The sequence below is a fragment of the Macrobrachium rosenbergii genome, chromosome 22 (assembly GCF_040412425.1).
Source record: "Macrobrachium rosenbergii isolate ZJJX-2024 chromosome 22, ASM4041242v1, whole genome shotgun sequence".
Lineage (NCBI taxonomy): Eukaryota > Metazoa > Arthropoda > Malacostraca > Decapoda > Palaemonidae > Macrobrachium > Macrobrachium rosenbergii.
Window position 1 is genome coordinate 45905891 of NC_089762.1, and position 17500 is coordinate 45923390.

At 36.6% G+C, this 17500-nt stretch overlaps 1 protein-coding gene across 1 annotated transcript in view; it reads left to right on the forward strand.

The window, feature by feature from the left end:
• The window catches only part of LOC136850833 (uncharacterized), a 141048-nt gene that overhangs the window by 72887 nt on the left and 50661 nt on the right, over nt 1-17500 (forward strand). The window contains exon 2 of the mRNA XM_067124855.1: nt 13160-13569. Within this exon, the coding sequence (XP_066980956.1) occupies nt 13512-13569 (58 nt within the window). The 5' untranslated portion in view covers nt 13160-13511. The remainder of the gene's footprint in view (nt 1-13159; nt 13570-17500) is intronic.

Here is a 17500-nt window from a genome sequence, read left to right on the forward strand (position 1 = left end):
TACCTGCTACACACCGACGTATTGTTCAAACAGGAAATGTTGTAAATGATGAGACACCACATATGTAGATCTTACGTTTTCACGACTACTATAAATGAAACCATAAACATCACTGAATAGCAACTACGTCTAAAAATTATAAACACAATTTCACAATAGATATGGAGTCTCGTGCGTGATAATTGCTCTGAAGCAATTATTTTGGCCATTGTAAAAAAAAAACCTTCGGGCAGCGTTTCCTAGAAAATGCTATGGCTCAGTTAAAGTGTCCTCCGTGTATTAACTCCAATAAAGACCAAAGTTTAAGGTAAAGCAAAACTCTGGTCACGCAATATTTTCAAATTCTGATTCACATCAAAACGCTATAAAAAAAAAAATGCCCACTGCATGACGGTACTTTTTTTCATCTTCGGACCGAGATATGTAAAAGAATCTTGAACATATGCAAATTAGTTATTACCATAATTTCCCCCTGATTTAATTACTCTTTGAACTTTAATTTTAACCTGAGAACGGCAAAAAACAGGTGAAAAATGCAATCGAGTTTTATGTACAGCGTATAATGCTGCATGAGCCGCGGCCCATGACGCTTTAACCACGGCCTGGTGGTGACCTGTCTGATAGCGCTTGCCAGACGCACGATCATGGCTAACTTTTAACCTTCAATAAAAAAAAAAAACTACTGAGGCTAGAAGGCTACAATTTGGTATGTTTTATGATTGGAAGGTGGCTGATTAACTTGCCAAATTTCAGCCCACTACCTCAGTAGTTTTCAAGATCTGAGGGCGGACAGAAAAAGTGCGGACAGAAAAAAGTGCGGACAGAAAAAAGTGCGGACAGAATAAAGTGCGGACGGACAGACAAATCCGCCACAATAATTTTCTTTTACAGAAAACCAAAAATGTCGAACGCTAGATTAACTCGCCGAAAATCCATCTATTGTCTTTGCAATAAAATGACATTTTCTTTGCGGTGTGCTAAGTAACAAATATTCTACAAAAACGGGTAATTTAAAAGTACACTCGAAACCGTTTCGGAAATTATCCAGGGAAAGATAGAATCTCCGGTCGCCCCGGGACAAATTATTACAGCTAACCAAACGGCCGTGAAATAGCTAAAACGAACCAGTCTGGCCGGCCCCAAGGCTAAGAGTTTCTGGATTTTAGAAGCCTCTTTTGTATTTATTTATGCATTTATTTCGCGTGTGTACTTGCCGGGCCAATTCTGGAGCCTTGTTTCAGCGTTTTAACTCATATCTGGAAGTAATTTGTTCTGAGCGAGATTTACTGAGTGGCACAGATTTCATTTGGATTGAAATATTGTATTATTAATAATGTGCATTAATTGTTAGCTTTATAGTTAATATTTACTTTCTTCAAGTTTATCATAAAACAATTCTGAATGATAAGAGAATTTTTCGTCGGAGGAACCACAAGTTCCTACACTACTGTCCAGGTAAATAATTACTAAATGATTCCAGTCAACTATTAGTATTATTATTAATTCGGGAGATGAAACCTATTCACATGGAACAAGCACACCAAAGGGGCCACTGATCTGAAATTCAAGCTCCCAAAGAATGTTGGTTTCAACCTCCCACGCACCGCAGCAGATCCCACACTGCAGCAGTAACTGATCATGATCCAGAGCTAGTGATTTTTCATCGTGATGTCTGATCGGCATGTCACGACACTAGTGACCACACCAGAGGACCAGCTAGGTTTCATAACTACATAAATCAAGCTTTCTCTGAGGACATGAAAACTTTGTAAGAAACTTTCACGCTCTTATCGTCATAATATACTCGTAGTACTTTATAAAATTGTTAGAGTCTTGGATACTGTATTACGTTAGAAGATAAGATCGAGCAGATTAGCGATATCAGCAAAGTAGACGAAGAACAGAGGAACGCCTTAATCTTTCAAATACCTGAACGCTATAAATTCTTTTAAATGAAATTTGTTTTTACAAATGTCTTAATCTTGATTTTACTTGCACCGCCCTTAATGCACTGGCTGGAGACTTGATTCCCATGGCCCCTTCCTAAATAGAAACTGGATAATAATAATAATATATATATATATATATAATATATATATATATATATATATATATATATATATATATATATATATATATATATATATATATATATATATATATATAGATATTTTATATATATATATATATATATATATATATATATACACATATATTATATAAGATATATGTGATATATATACATATATGTATATATATACACATACAAAGAGAGAGAGAGAGAGAAACAGTGTGATCATTAATACAATGTTGTTCGAAGTAGTCTCCGAAGTCCTCTGGAATTTTATCAGGGAAAGGAGAGAGAGAGAGAGAGAGAGAGAGAGAGAGAGAGAGAGAGAGAGAGAGAGAGAGAGAGAGAGAGAGAGAGTGCAGGCCTTTCCCCGTGAGAGATCTCATTTAAGATCTTAGTCTAAAGAGCCATAAAAATTTTCGGTCTGAAAGGCGCCTCGATGCCTAGTCTACCAAGAAAAAACCTATTCCATTTCCGAGAGTTTAAAATCTCTCGAAGAATATGTTATGAAGGATCTTTGAAAAACAAAATCTGTTTTGGTCAAAAGAGTTTCAGAGAGGAAATGAAAACTCTTACGCCCGTTTGATTATTCATGTCGAATTGAGCTTAACACTACAACTTTTTCAAAACAATCTTAAACATAGTCGGGCAATTCTCTAGAGTTTTAAACAGTGCATTACTTAAATTTACGAAAAGTAAAATCCTTTTTCTCTTTTAAATGATGATTATATTCCCACTTGTGTTCCATGAAACTTGTAAATTTTGCGATTACAAAATGTGAAAGTCGAACGTTAATTACCATTTCCTCTTGGTTCCTGGAAAGTAACGGTACCATATATAGTTTTTTTTTGGTTAATTACCAGAGTAGAATTTACCGGGGCTTCCATTAATGAGAAATGATAAATCATTTTTGGATCCCAAACTCCAATTTTATTTAAAACATAAAATTATATCCTGGGTTACAAGGGACAGTCTTATTAAGGCTGCCATTTACAAAAAATATTAGGTATAATGAGCAAAACACTGAAACATTTTACCAAGGCAGCCAAGCTTATGAAAAAAATCATGATATCAACGGAGTACATTGGTAAAAATTAAATGAGAGTAACTGTACATACAGCAGATAGCATACATGTAATGACATTCTACTTGAACTCAATATGACGCCAGATAAAATAATCATAATGTGGCATAAGCTTCATAAAAATTAAAAGTCCAACAGCAAACACTGCATGGTATTCCTTCAACTGCATTATGAAGGAGTTCTTATTGAGACAGTGACGCAGTTGACTGACGGTTACAAAATCAGAGCATTTAGGTTCAGGCAAGTAATATATCTGTGGCTAAGCTATTTGCTATAATAATGTAGTGTGAGAACTTCAATGATACTTGGAAACATGGTGCACATTTGCCTCACATTTTTACTTGTTCTCCGGATTGCATGTGCAAATATTTGTTTCTTAAATAGCAATTTTTGTGTGATTATTCGGCCTCTGCAAAATCCAGTACAAAAACTCTTCTGTATCCTACGTCGACGAATCTTTTTTTTTTTTTTAGTTAAAACTAAAATCTTAGGCGATTACAGAAATAAATCTACGGACCAAATCCTATGATAACCAGTTATCCCAAAGTGGAGTTCAAAATAAACAACTTGCGTCAGTGGCATGGGCGTTTCATCAGCTTTATTGCAGTTTTGCAGTCTGCAAATGGCAGTTCCCTTCAATTATTCGCAAAGCCATTTGGATTCCACTGTGCGTCATAGTTTGCTAAGAAAAATGGTCCTTGCGTTCTCGGCCACTGGTCAAAACACTTGACGTGGGTATTGGGTAGAAGGAGAAGGGAGATTTCATTCATGCACACTACTCTGATAAAGATGTTTAAGTTTATGTAAATAAGCTCCTTTTTTTTATTCAGTTACGGGATTGTGAGATGGAGCATGTATTCTTGACTTGTTCCTAGATTTTGCACCATTGAAAACTACAAAGTTTTCAGTAAATAAGACATAGAATAGTTCTACAGATATTGTTTACCTTAGAAGACTTTTCACTTATTAAGTGGTTTCAGTGTGGTATAAAAAAATTACACTCAATACTGAGAATGTAGCGAACGCTATCTATCTGTCTTGTGTTTTAATATCACTTTTTTCCAGTTACCAGGTAGAGCAATCTTTGGTGAATGCTTAATGTGTGTTATTACTCTGCATATTTGAATTTACGGTTTCAAAAGGTTTCCTACATAGATCACTTGAAAAGTTAACGATAGGGACAAAAGATCGAGGTGTTAGATGCACATACTGTAACTGCAGAATTAATGAAGCATGCACAAACGTATGCATATACAAAAATTCACCCACCATGTCACACCTGAAAGAGTTAGGTTGGCTATCCATCGTGTCAAAAAAAAAAAAAAAAAAAAAGTTTTGGGATGGGTGGGATAGGTAAGGGGAGGAGGAAGGAGGAAGAGGAGGAAGGGAGAGAGAGAGAGAGAGAGAGAGAGAGAGAGAGAGAGAGAGAGAGAGAGGCTGTGAAACATGCTCTGCTTCGTGAGTGCAGACTGTCATAGAGCAAGTAAGTGGCTGTGGGCATGGGTGTTTCATTATGCATTTCCCGATGGAGGGAGTGAATAGGCCGCCGGTGCAAAGTCCGATCGAGATGCAAAGTCGGGCTTTTGTTCTCCGTTGTCATTCATCAGCTCCCGGGGACCGGAATGATTTTTGATGGGGATCGCCCCCGCGGAAACGATTCTGAAACTTAAAAACAAACCGGCGAAAAAAAGATACGACCTGATTACCATATTCGCGTTCTTTTAATTCATTGGTGGCTGGGTCGGTGGGACGGTGGTCATCCTCCACTTGGGGAGGCGGATGGGCAGAGGGTCCTAGAACCTCCCCAAGAGTAGCATGGGTTTGTGCTTCTGGGAGCGCCAGGTGGTGGCTCCCCCCGAGCCCCCCCCCCCCCACCCGGGGGGGCGGGGAGAGGGGGAATTGTGAGGTTGGAAGTGTAAAACGCAGTAAGGATAGGAGGGAATGTGAGATATCCATCAATAGTTTTCAGCGATACTAATGGCATTGACAGGGCAATTTTTTTTTCTTTATGGTGGAAGTATCATTTTGATTTACTTTTCTACACATTAGACCGAAAGTTCTACTTAATTTCCAATATATTTACTGGCAGGAATCACCACAGTGTGTACATAATGATTACCAAAGATACGGTAAAATTTACTATTTTCTTGTTTATTTTTGGGCGCTTCTGCGGAGTTGACTGGCCTTTCAAATATCTGCATGAAAATGAAAAGAAATAACATAATATGACCGAAGACATTAAAATCAATTATTAAGAAAAATACTGATTTTATTAACTGGAGAGAAGAGGCTGTCTTGAGAAAAATTTTCTTCTCCTTGTCAGCTCTACCAAACATCTTAAAGAATTATCTACTCCCTTCTCTTAAGTATTCTTATTATAAGTATACCTTAGTTTAACCAGACCACTGAGCTGATTAACAGCTCTCCTAGGGCTGGCCCGAAGGATTAGACTTATTTTACGTGGCTAAGAACCAATTGGTTACCTAGCAACGGGACATACAGCTTATTGTGGAATCCGAACCACATTGTGGCGAGAAATGAATTTCTATCACCAGAAATAAATTCCTCTAATTCTTCACTGGCCGGTCGGAGAATCGAACGCTGGGCCAAATAAGAACTTTCGGTAACCTTCGGAATAATTGTCTGAAAACCGAGTCTGTAAGAGTATCTGAAATAAATAGATGATTAACATAGCCAAAAAAAAAAAAAAACACACACACCCATATGATTAGATGATTAACTTAGCCAAAGAAAACACACACCCATATATTACATATAACACGATGACAAAACATATTAACCCCCTTCTTATGAAAGAAAACTACAAAAAAACAATATCAAATAAAAAACAGGTAAAAAATGCGCCCAAGTTTATTCGGCGAAATCGAGTTTTCTGTACAGCGTATAGTGCTTTATGAAACTTTCAGCCATGGCTCGGTGGTGGCCTTGCAAGACGCACTATCATGGCTAAACTTAACCATAAATAATATAAAAACTACTGAGGCTAGAGGGCTGCAATTTGGTATATTTGATGACTGGAGGGTGGATGGTCAAGATACCAAGTTGCAGCCCTCTAGCCTCTGTAGTTTTTAAGACCTGAGGGCGGACAGAAAAAGTGCGGACGGACAGACAAAGCCCACACAATCGTTTTCTTTTACAGAAAACTAAAAACAAACATATAAATACCAGGCAAAGAATAATTTCAAACAGCGTCCCCAGCAAGGAAATGCCCTTGCAGAAACCTGTCGCGACACAGACTCCACAGTCAAAAGGCAACAAAAAATCTAGGAAGAGTTCACCCAGAAGCCCCATTCTTTACCTCTAGGAGCAATTTCGTGCGGCTAGACCCCCAACGCAGACCTGAGACTCTTTAATTAGTTATTAATGAAGCCGACGGGAGCAAACTTCGCGGCAGGGAATTGCCGATTTGGATGTGGTACATTATCCAGCCGGGGTAATCGCGTTGTAACTTACGCAATTAAAACACTTCGTAAAGTTCGTGTACACGTATGTGGCAATAAATGAGTTTACCACGTCAAGGCGGCGAAGTTATTCGCGTGAGCCTGGTGGAGGAACGCCTTTGGATTCCTTCTTCACATAAAAGGCTTACTGGTTTTGTTTCGTAAAGTGGGTGCTATATATATATATATATATATATATATATATATATATATATATATATATATATATATATATTATATATACATATATATATATATATATATATATATATATATAGATATAATAGAGTGTGTGAGAGAGATATATATATATATATATAACGTATATACCGAAATATATTATATATATGCACACATACAGACATACATAAATATATTCATACATACAGTATATGAGATACACATAGAGAGAGATAGAGATAGATATATATATATAACGTATATATATAATTACATATATACACATACAGACATATATAAATATATACATATAACAGTATATGCATACACAAATATATATGTGTGTGAGTGTGTGTGTCATTACGGACACTTACACCTGTGGTGGCCCATTCATTATTCTGCCGCATATTTTCTATAAATCCATTCATAAGCTAAAAACATATAACTGATAATTCCTTGCTTCTGCAAACTGCTGCAGTAAAAAAGTGCAAAGGAGTTTCGAAAAAGGCAAATACACCCAAATATCTAGAGAAAGGACCTATTTAAAAACAAAAGACTTACCTAACGACTGACACTAGTAGATGCAGTCAAATATCCAAGCAATGAATGTTTCTTTCACAGGAACAAACAAAGCAATCATTTTAGATTCGGGTCATCAGTACTTTAAAAGACCCCCGCCAAAAGAATCAAGATCTCAGTGGAGAGAGAGAGAGAGAGAGAGAGAGAGAGAGAGAGAGAGAGAGAGAGAGAGAGAGAGAGAGAGTCGTTACAAGCAACTCTGTCTCCCTCTGCATAATTATGACGAATGACTTCCTATTTAGGAGACAAGCGTCTGGGAATCTGTACAAATTATACAAGCCGAAATGGTCCTAAAAAGAGAGAAAGGAAGAAGAGAAGAAGAGGAGAGAGAGAGAGAGAGAGAGAGAGAGAGAGAGAGAGAGAGAGAGAGAGAGAGAGAGAGAGAGAGGGGATATAGAGATAGAGACGAGAGGGGGGATCTCATAATCTAACTCTCCATTAGAGTAAAGCGGCATTTGGTTCCGTTTCTGTCGAGTCAGACAGACGGCGGGCTGATGGCCCTCCCAAGTAGTTCAACCCTGCAATCTGTCGGGGAGCAAAAGTTTCGGAATATATATTCCATTCGGTATTCCCCGGACACTAAAAGCTTTTCGGAGAAGGTCCCTTCCCCCCCCCCAAAAGCGAGTGGTATTAGTCACTCTCATATACAGAAGATGTGGGGCGATCGTAAAAAAACGGTGGAACTCTTCAAAAGACTTCCTGAAACACTGCAGAGGATTCCTGAAGACACGACCACAAATTCTTGATGACAGTCACGAATATACGAAGCAGACGAGGGCAATGAACAACTTCCGAATGACGCATAATTTTTGGCTTCTTTATTTTCATTTGATTTTCCATGCGAGAGATTACTGCGTTGCCGGTAAAATGCAGTTTGTCCTCCAGGTTTATATTTGTTTAAGTAACACCAAAGAAAAGCGTTGTTGTCTTTTCTGAAAGCGTTTCAAGAGCCTCAACTATGAACCCTGGATTTCATAACCTTGAACCATTCTTGCAATAGAATTTTGTCCGGCAGCACCAAAGTAGATTTTAAATGCCCTCTTTTGAAAATGAAAACACCCCCAATAATGAATGTTTTAACTCCTGTGTGTGTAATCATATGGATATATGGAAACATGGAAATGAACACTAATTCCTTCATGAACAGGTAACTTTAGTGATCAAACAATGTCAAAAAACTTCGTACTTACAATGTCAAAAAATTTCGTACTAACAACGTCAAATTTTATATTTTATATATTTTCTCCTTGTAATTTTTCCTCTTTAGTCGATGATATTTCTATGAATGTTTAGCTGTCTTATAATAAACATACAGACAGAAAGGGAGCGGGAATGGCCTTTTGACAGCACAGGCTCTTGCTTGCAAATATTATTTTTTAACAGCTTTATGATATCATGTTTGTTTAAGACGATCTTATTTTTTCCTCATTAATTCGCTGCCAAATACTTTTAACAATCAAGACATTATACCCACAAAATTCTAATAACTCCTCCATTTATATAAAGGAATCATTATCCATTTCATTCATTCCTTTAAATCCTTCTCTTCCTTCAGACAAGCCTAACAAACCCTGGTTGGTTCTCACCACTTTACACTTAAATCACTTTGCAAAAAAAAAAAATAAATAAAAAAAACTCTAGTTTTCTCATGTCTGTCGACACTTACCTTCCTCCACAATCCCTTCTTCAACCACTTTCAGACTTATCAATTCTTACTGTTCTGCATCACTTGACAGAGAGAGAGAGAGAGAGAGAGAGAGAGAGAGAGAGAGAGAGAGAGAGAGAGAGAGAGAGAGAGAGCTTCCTCCACAATCCCTTCTTCAACCACTTTCAGACTTATCAATTCATACTGGTCTGCATCACTTCAGAGAGAGAGAGAGAGAGAGAGAGAGAGAGAGAGAGAGAGAGAGAGAGAGAGAGAGAGAGAGAGAGAGAGAGAGAGAGAGAGAGAGAACTCAACAATATCATTCCTCAGTGTTTACGTTAAACACTAAGAAGGAACACCGTTCGGGCGTTTGAAAGAATTTGTTTTTATCTGAAATAAATAATGCAATTTATTTATATAAGTGTGGATTTTATTATACAACATTTTTCACGACACAGCTTCATCTATGTAATTGTAGATTTTCATTATACAGCAAAAACTGTAATTGTGGATTTTCATTGCACAGCAGTTTTTGAAGACAGTGTGAACTTCTTAGCATTCCTTTCTCTTCAACCTTTTCTAAAGTAACGGTTAATAACTTCCACGGGAAACTGTTTCTTATTAAATGCTAATTAGCAAAAATATACATCTATCATAATATACTTCCTCAGCTTAAAAGGCACGCAAATGACCTTTCCTTCCACGAACACACTAATCCCATCCTACGAAGCAGCGAGGGCCAATGCCTCGAATTACCCCGCCCTCCGCGCCTCACAATATTGGCGCCATATCGTAATTGCTAACAAATGGCGCTAGGCGTTCGGTGTTTGAGAAATGCTGCCTCAGCCGCCTGAAACATCGATAAGCCCGGCTGCCCCATCGCTGTCATTAATTACAAAGCGATGGTTATGCAAGGCCTCTTAACAAATCACTATTGTTCTAAAGCTTGCGAACGTGAGGCAAGAGAAGGGGGCGCGGGGCGGGGCGGTTGTTGGAGTGAGGGAAGGGGAAGGGAAAAAGGTAGGTGGGTGGGGGTGGGGGGATTAGAAGAGGTATAAGGGGGTGGGGGGTGAGTAGGGTAGTGATCCGTTGCTATTTACTATAATCCATTATTTCCGTTCCAATTATCTGAAATTGATGGGAGGGCATAGCCAGTCGATGGCTCAATATTATCTTTTTTTTTTTTTTGCGTTGTTACTGAGGCCCACGGTCGATGAAGTCATTTATTTTTTCCTAAGGTATGTGATACAAAAAAGATCGCTATTCCTGTACTACTTCACCAACAATTGAATAGTCATACATATTAGTGAAAGTTGAAGGTTGGTCATTTATTTTGTTGAGACGAAGTTAAGTTCAGTATACCTTAGTTTAACCAGACCACTGAGCTGATTAACAGCTCTCCTAGGGCTGGCCCAAAGGATTAGACTTATTTTACGTGGTTAAGAACCAATTGGTTACCTAGCAACGGGACCTACAGTTTATTGTGGAATCCGCTCCACATTATAGCGAGAAACTATCACCAGAAATAAATTCCTCTAATTCGTCACTGGCCGGTCGGAAATTCGAACAGAGGGCCAGCAGAGTACTAGCTGAGAACGGTACCCACCCACCCAATGAGGAACTAAATTAATGTCTGCCTTAGTATTATGACCTCAACAAGCAAAATGATTAATCTTATCTTGTCTCATCTCCCCACTTCCATTTCAGTTTAAATATATTTTAGAAGCTGGAGTTTTACATAAGATATAATTTTGTTTCCTACAAGTTTTAATTATATAAATATACTACACTATGTAGTATATTTATATAGAAGTTACGATGCCTGATAACTTAAAATCATTCATTCATTAGAAGCCAGGGTCCTATATAGTTCATTGGGAATATATTGACTCTTTTATAAAAAGAAACCTGTTCAAGTGGTGATCTCCAAGTAGGCCTACGAGATGAAAAGATAGATTTTTCAATCTGATTTCTATTCCTTTGATGAACTGTTCCTTTTAAGTGTAATAATAAATAATATCTGATATTATAGTTGCATACAAAATATGTACAGTAAAAATTTTTACATTCTAAGAATTTCCGTCATTTTCTATGTAATACAGATTATGTATTTTCTTTTCACTGTCACATTTTCAAAGTCCCTGTGTGGGAATATTCGGATACAGACTCATATAACGTTATTGCATTAAGTATAAAAAAATAGCGCGCTGAATTTTCACAAGATACAGGCAAAAACATTATAAAAAAAATTCTAAAGAGAGGAGGGTCACACAAAATTTTGTCAACATAAGCTATTTTTTTCCTTGGTGATTGTCAATCTCTTTTTTGTTCACAGTGTTAAGATTTCATGAGCAGTTCATCAGAATAAAATATGAAGATGAAACAGAGGAGGATTTTTCCAAACATTTTAAGGTGCTAATATATATATATATATATATATATATATATATATATATATATATATATATATATATATATAATGGAACAAGCTAAGAAGAGGATATATATATATATATATATATATATATATATATATATATATATATATATATATATATATAGAGAGAGAGAGAGAGAGAGAGAGAGAGAGAGAGAGAGAGAGAGAGAGAGAGAGAGAGAGAGAGAGAGAGAGAACGTTTGTGTTTCTGAACAGTGTTGTCTCGTATATCAAAAGTAATCTTCTCGTCTTTATCATTCTAAGGAAATATTATTTCAATATTCAATAACAAATCATAAATGACTAGCGAAAATTAGCTGCCCGTGTTAGTTCAACAAAGGAATAAATTGCTTTTGAGAGTACCTAGATTACTTGACTCATTCGTCATGAAGGAAATGGAAATAGCAAAAATAGCTTCGAATGATTTCAGAGCGTAATCCTTGTCAGTATAAACTCTATATGTTGAGTGCAATGAAGTTTTACTTTCTCTATAATTATATTTTTTTATATTTTTTAATGTTTTATTCAAATAAATGTTTCGAAATTCGAAAAGAAATGAATGAAGCAATTTCTCTCCACAGGTGGGTTTCAAACACCTCTGGTTAGATGTCTAAGGTCAGATCTTACCTTAGCATACCACCAAGAAGGGTGAGAATTCATTTCAGCTGAAACGTTCGGATACATTTTTTACTAGATCGAAATAAGCCCTTCTTTACTAACGTGTAGTAATTGAGTTTTTGTTTTTACTTTTTTTTTGGGGTGGTTTTAGGCAATATTTATTGATTCGACGTGTTTTGTACAGATTTGTTTTTTCTATTTTTCTTTGATTACAACAGAGGTGCCTCTGCTGTGAGGCATCGAAACGCAACAGCCACTGCTGCTCCGGCGATCAATTGCTACTTTGCCGATGCATGTCTCCGCCCCGAGTTTCAAGACAGGGAAGGCTCGGGGAAGACGCGTCCTCCCTTTGAGATGTTACAAGACGCGTAATTCTCACGGCTGGAGACTATCTGTAATGGCAGGAACGGGGAGAGACTAATGCATTCACCGAGGACCTTGATAATTTTATGCCGTGTTTCTCTCAGAAGTTCAATCACATCCAATAATTGCGCCCGTCAGGAAAAGAAGGAGTTCCTCCCACGTCGGAGATTGAATTTGTAATGAGAATTATATAAGAATTATATAAAGTTTTTGACGAGTGTGTTGCAAGTTAAGACGGTGATGCAAGGATTTATTGGAATAAAAAATTTGGGCATTAATCTATTCCGTCGGATTCGGAATTTTCCATGCAGCATTAGTTAATCTGACGGAATTGAAACCGTGTTTCCCAAACCAATTCTCTCTAATTTGAGCACTTAAATGAGGTTGCTGTATTAAATTAAAATGGCTTGAGTTATTTTCCTTTTCAGTGAGACATGACAATAAAGAACTTCTGCAAAACACTAGCTTTATTTAGAGAACGAACTGTTTGATATTAAAAGGAAGATTGTTTAAAATGAAACATTGTATTTAAAATTCTTACCTAGCAAGAAATGAAAAAAAAAAATAAATTAAACTATGAACAATATTAGACTCGCCTCATAATTCACTCAATTTCTTCTTCTAGTGAATAAAAAAATAATTAAAGGAACAAGAAGTCCAACCCATTTTTTTGGTATTAGTAGCAACTGGTGGCTAATGCTATTATTTATTTCTTTCTCAGATCAGGAGGCTGTGCAATTCCCTGATTTCCTCTGCACATCATTCAGACATCAAGAAAACAGAGAGAGAGAGAGAGAGAGAGAGAGAGAGAGAGAGAGAGAGAGAGAGAGAGAGAGAGAGAGAGAGGAGAAGAGAAAAGGTCTTCAATCGAATGAAATGATGAACGAAATATTCACGATCCGGAAAATACAAGAGTGAGTGAGAAAAGTGTACGAGCTCACGGGAAGAAAAACAGAAATCGGAAAGGGCTGAAATTGAGGAGAAAGAGATAGAGACAGAGAGAGCAAGAGAGGAAACGAGACCTACCATCATGCACTGACGAAGGGACTCTACAAGGCCTGGACTTCGAAGCAATGGACGGACAACGCTTCTTGGAATTAGGGATACGCTTGCTGGCTGCTTTTCTCATAGGTTAGTGATTTTCGCTATTTTCCATACACACTATCTTTACTTTATGCCACTTTTCATTTGCAATTGTTCGATAAATGTTTCTTAATCTGTGACATTCCCCTCCTTATGCAAAAGCTTATTTCAGTGTAATTACCGAGCCTTTGTCTCGATTCTAGGTCTAGATCGACAGATTAGACCAGCCTTGAAGTAACCGAAAACATGTTAATGGATACTGAAGTAAAATATCATATAAGTCAAAAGCATGACTGAACATATTTTTACAGGTGAATTTCAATACTGTGTTGTCTGTTCATAGCCCATAATGCTGCCCTAAAATGGAAGCCTTCAGTATCAGCAAAAATACAAAACTGAGAAAAATGGTAGATACTTCAGTTTTCCCTTGCCTTACTACTGACTTTGCAGATACTGCAAATGGGACCCCCTAAATAAAGCACTGAAGAATCATTCTGAAACTGCAGTAACCTGTGTATTAGGTTTCTTTAGCCCAATAGGTGGCATATCTCAATTTCGAAAATTTTGCAGATACTGCAGTTTTCCATTTTAGGGCAGAATGGACACGGATATATTTCTCATTATTCACCCTACAAGACAGGTATATCAGCGTTTCAGAACATTCCAGATTTGATGATTAACGAAATCCAATAAGCATACCAGATAATCTTTGCCCGTAGCTTTCTCCGATATGCTTTTTATGCGAATCACTGTAAGAGGTATTATATTAATAACTGGTATTAAGTATGGATATTCCTTTTATAACTGATTACCGACAGCAAGCTTAATATACAGAGAATATTTTTCTGTTCTCGTAAAATCATTCACAATGTATTCAGAAAAATTACATGAACAGAGACAGACAGAGTTGGGTGGGGTCTGTGAAGCAACATCTATCGACCAATGAAGTAATTGATAAATTATGTTATCAATTTCGTTTGACAAATGGAATTAAATGCTTGAATGCTAACGAGAGATCATAATGCTCACCATTCGTAAAACACATGAAATAAATTGAAAAATTGTCTATCCCAATTAGGTGAAGCAAATCAACAGAACCAGAGTTGGTATTAATAAAGCCAGTATTTCAACATGTATGTATGAATGTGTATATATATACATATATAACTGTATGCATGTATGTATGTATGTATATATATATATATATATATATATATATATATATATATATATATATATATATATATATATATATATATATATATATATATATATATATATATGCATATATATAGACAGAGAGATAGATATATAGTTCAGGTCACCAGGTGACGTGATAAAAGCATAAACTGCTTCGACACTCATAAGGTAGTTAACATTTGAATCGAAATTACAGACACCTTTGCACGCCCTGAGGCACGTGACCAAATACACACGGCGGCCACTGCCTAATCTGTATGAGGATTGACAGCAGAGCGACAACTTTCATTATTGGCTTATTTCGAGAATATCCGCAAACAATTCCGAATTTTCTAATCGCCCTGCAAGAGTACAGGATATTTTTTAGTCTCGGTAAAATCCTGTGGCAGCATGTCAAGTAAATTACGTTACTAGTATTTGCATAAGATATAAATTTCATTCGGTTCCTGTAGTTGTACCCCAATAATAATAATAATAATAATAATAATAATAATAATAATAATAATAATAATAATAATAATAACAAGAAGAAGAAGAAGAAGAAGAAGAAGAAGAAGAAGAAGAAGAAGAAGAAGAAAGAAGAAGAAGAAGAAAAACGAAAAAATAAATCTTGTTGAATCCCTGATGAAGATAGTTGCCGTGTTCTTCCCACAAATAAGCTTATGTATTTTTTGTAAAAATATGAATGAACCTATCATATAAAGAATAATTTTTACGAATTCCCACAAGTTTACAAAGTAGTCTCAAATACCAAAATATTCCAAAGAATACCTAATTTATTCAATTTATATCCTTTTCATCAGTAACTTCCATTTTTGATAAACCATCCTTTCTCTTTCGACAAAGGCCTGCACTGGCATAAGGCCACCACAGTCTAGACCAACCTTTGAAATATTTTTTTCTCTGGGCGGAACCAGTGTCACCGCTTTAAATAAATAACATGCAAATCGTGAAGCATTTTGGCCCCCCCGAGGGATCCTTTATGAGGAGCCGAAAATGCCTGAACAACATAATGGGAATTTGCATTCAATAAATCTAATTAGGCACATTAATGAAATTCTTGTTTGACGATTTCGAAATGATTTTCTATCAAAACACCAACACCATTAGCTTCGAACTAATGAAAAATGCAGTTTGATTATGGTAATGGTCGTCCGTATGTCTGCCCTGAGAGGTTGGGGGGGTGGGGGTGGGTGGGGAGGAGGTGCCGACTCGGCTAGGGGCGTACCGGCCAACATATTGCCCATCTAATTAGTTTTCTATTATGCATAAGGCACTTAGAGTAATGAATAATTACCATCTGGGGCTGCCACTGTGCTAGAGTAAAAGCTGAATGTAAACACGGCCGTTTGATCTGTCAGATTAAAATCGCATGCATAAAAAATATTGCCATAGAATGCAGTCAAGTTTTTTTTATATATATAATTCAATGAAAATTACTGCCTTATGTAAATATACATTTATGTAAATATATATTTTGCGACTGAAAGCAAATTGGGGGCTTTATTACAGTTACAGACATAAATTCATACACCCTACAAAATGGAAATGATGTAAATAATGAATGGTTTAGAACTATTATTCTTATTTCTGTCCTCAAGATATGGAATTGAACCCCTGAACTGAACCAATGCTTGGCTGCATTTCAAATTACACAGAGAATTCTAAAGAAACCTCAAAACATCTTGAGCTCTTTTACTCATAAAAGCGTTTGTGGTGCACTGAGACAATTGTAATTACCATAAGAGTAAAGGGTTACCTTGGTGCTTGCTATTTTACAGACTCCACAAGTAAAACAAACTAGTGTCTATTATTGCGATTCCCACTGGCCCTCACTCCCAAACTGTCCTTCTAACTACTGTAATGCCTCATATGCAGTAATAACTTACTTCCATGATTCTGAAAGAGAAAAATTTGGCATAGTATTTTCCACTATTATTCTTGCCTCTCTGACCACTGGGTCCTACATAAAGTATGCAGAAACAAGGCAATTTCGTCCGAACTTCGGAGCGGTACGTAACGTCTCGAGGAGTAGAGGCAAGCCGTTACGACTCTCTTTCTTCTATTACCGGCAATTTCCACGGCATGGATAAACTAGCTGACAAAGATCTTCTTCTGGTTGTCCGCGTCAAATATTTACAAAATCTCATTATATAAAACAATAATATAGAAAGTTTCCAAACCGCTTCATGAATGATAAAATAAAAAGGATAAATAAACAAATAAATTTATTAATTTACCCCTTTATTTTATAATCCATGAAAATGTTTGGAGATTTTGTATTGTATTCTTTAATATAACAAGTTTTGTAAATATCCGTAACGGGGAAACGATATGCAACTTAAGTACATTTGAAAATTGTGTATCTAATTGTCACAAAACGATTCGCGGTGTTTACTGAATAGCATAAAAATTTAACAAAGAAATCAAAACAAATAACAGCTTCTTAAAACGGCAAACAAGCGCCTTCTCCCTGGTATTCAACCTCTTGGGGGAAACTTTCATCTACTTGGTACGATAAGGACTGATTGGGTCTCAAGTTCCTACAGATTAGGCTTATCCCGGATGAGTTTAGTCACGTTTTGGCCACTTTATTCGACGATAAGAGAGAGAAAAAGTGCTCCTCGGCATCGATTCCTCGGGAATCTCTCTGTGATAATGATAGATTGTTGGGTATACGCGATCTGTGTTTCAAATTCAGTGGACGGAAAGAGCGAGTTGGTATTCAAAACGACTGGTGGCAGAGAATGGGTTACGTTTTCGTTTTTCTGGTAATGAA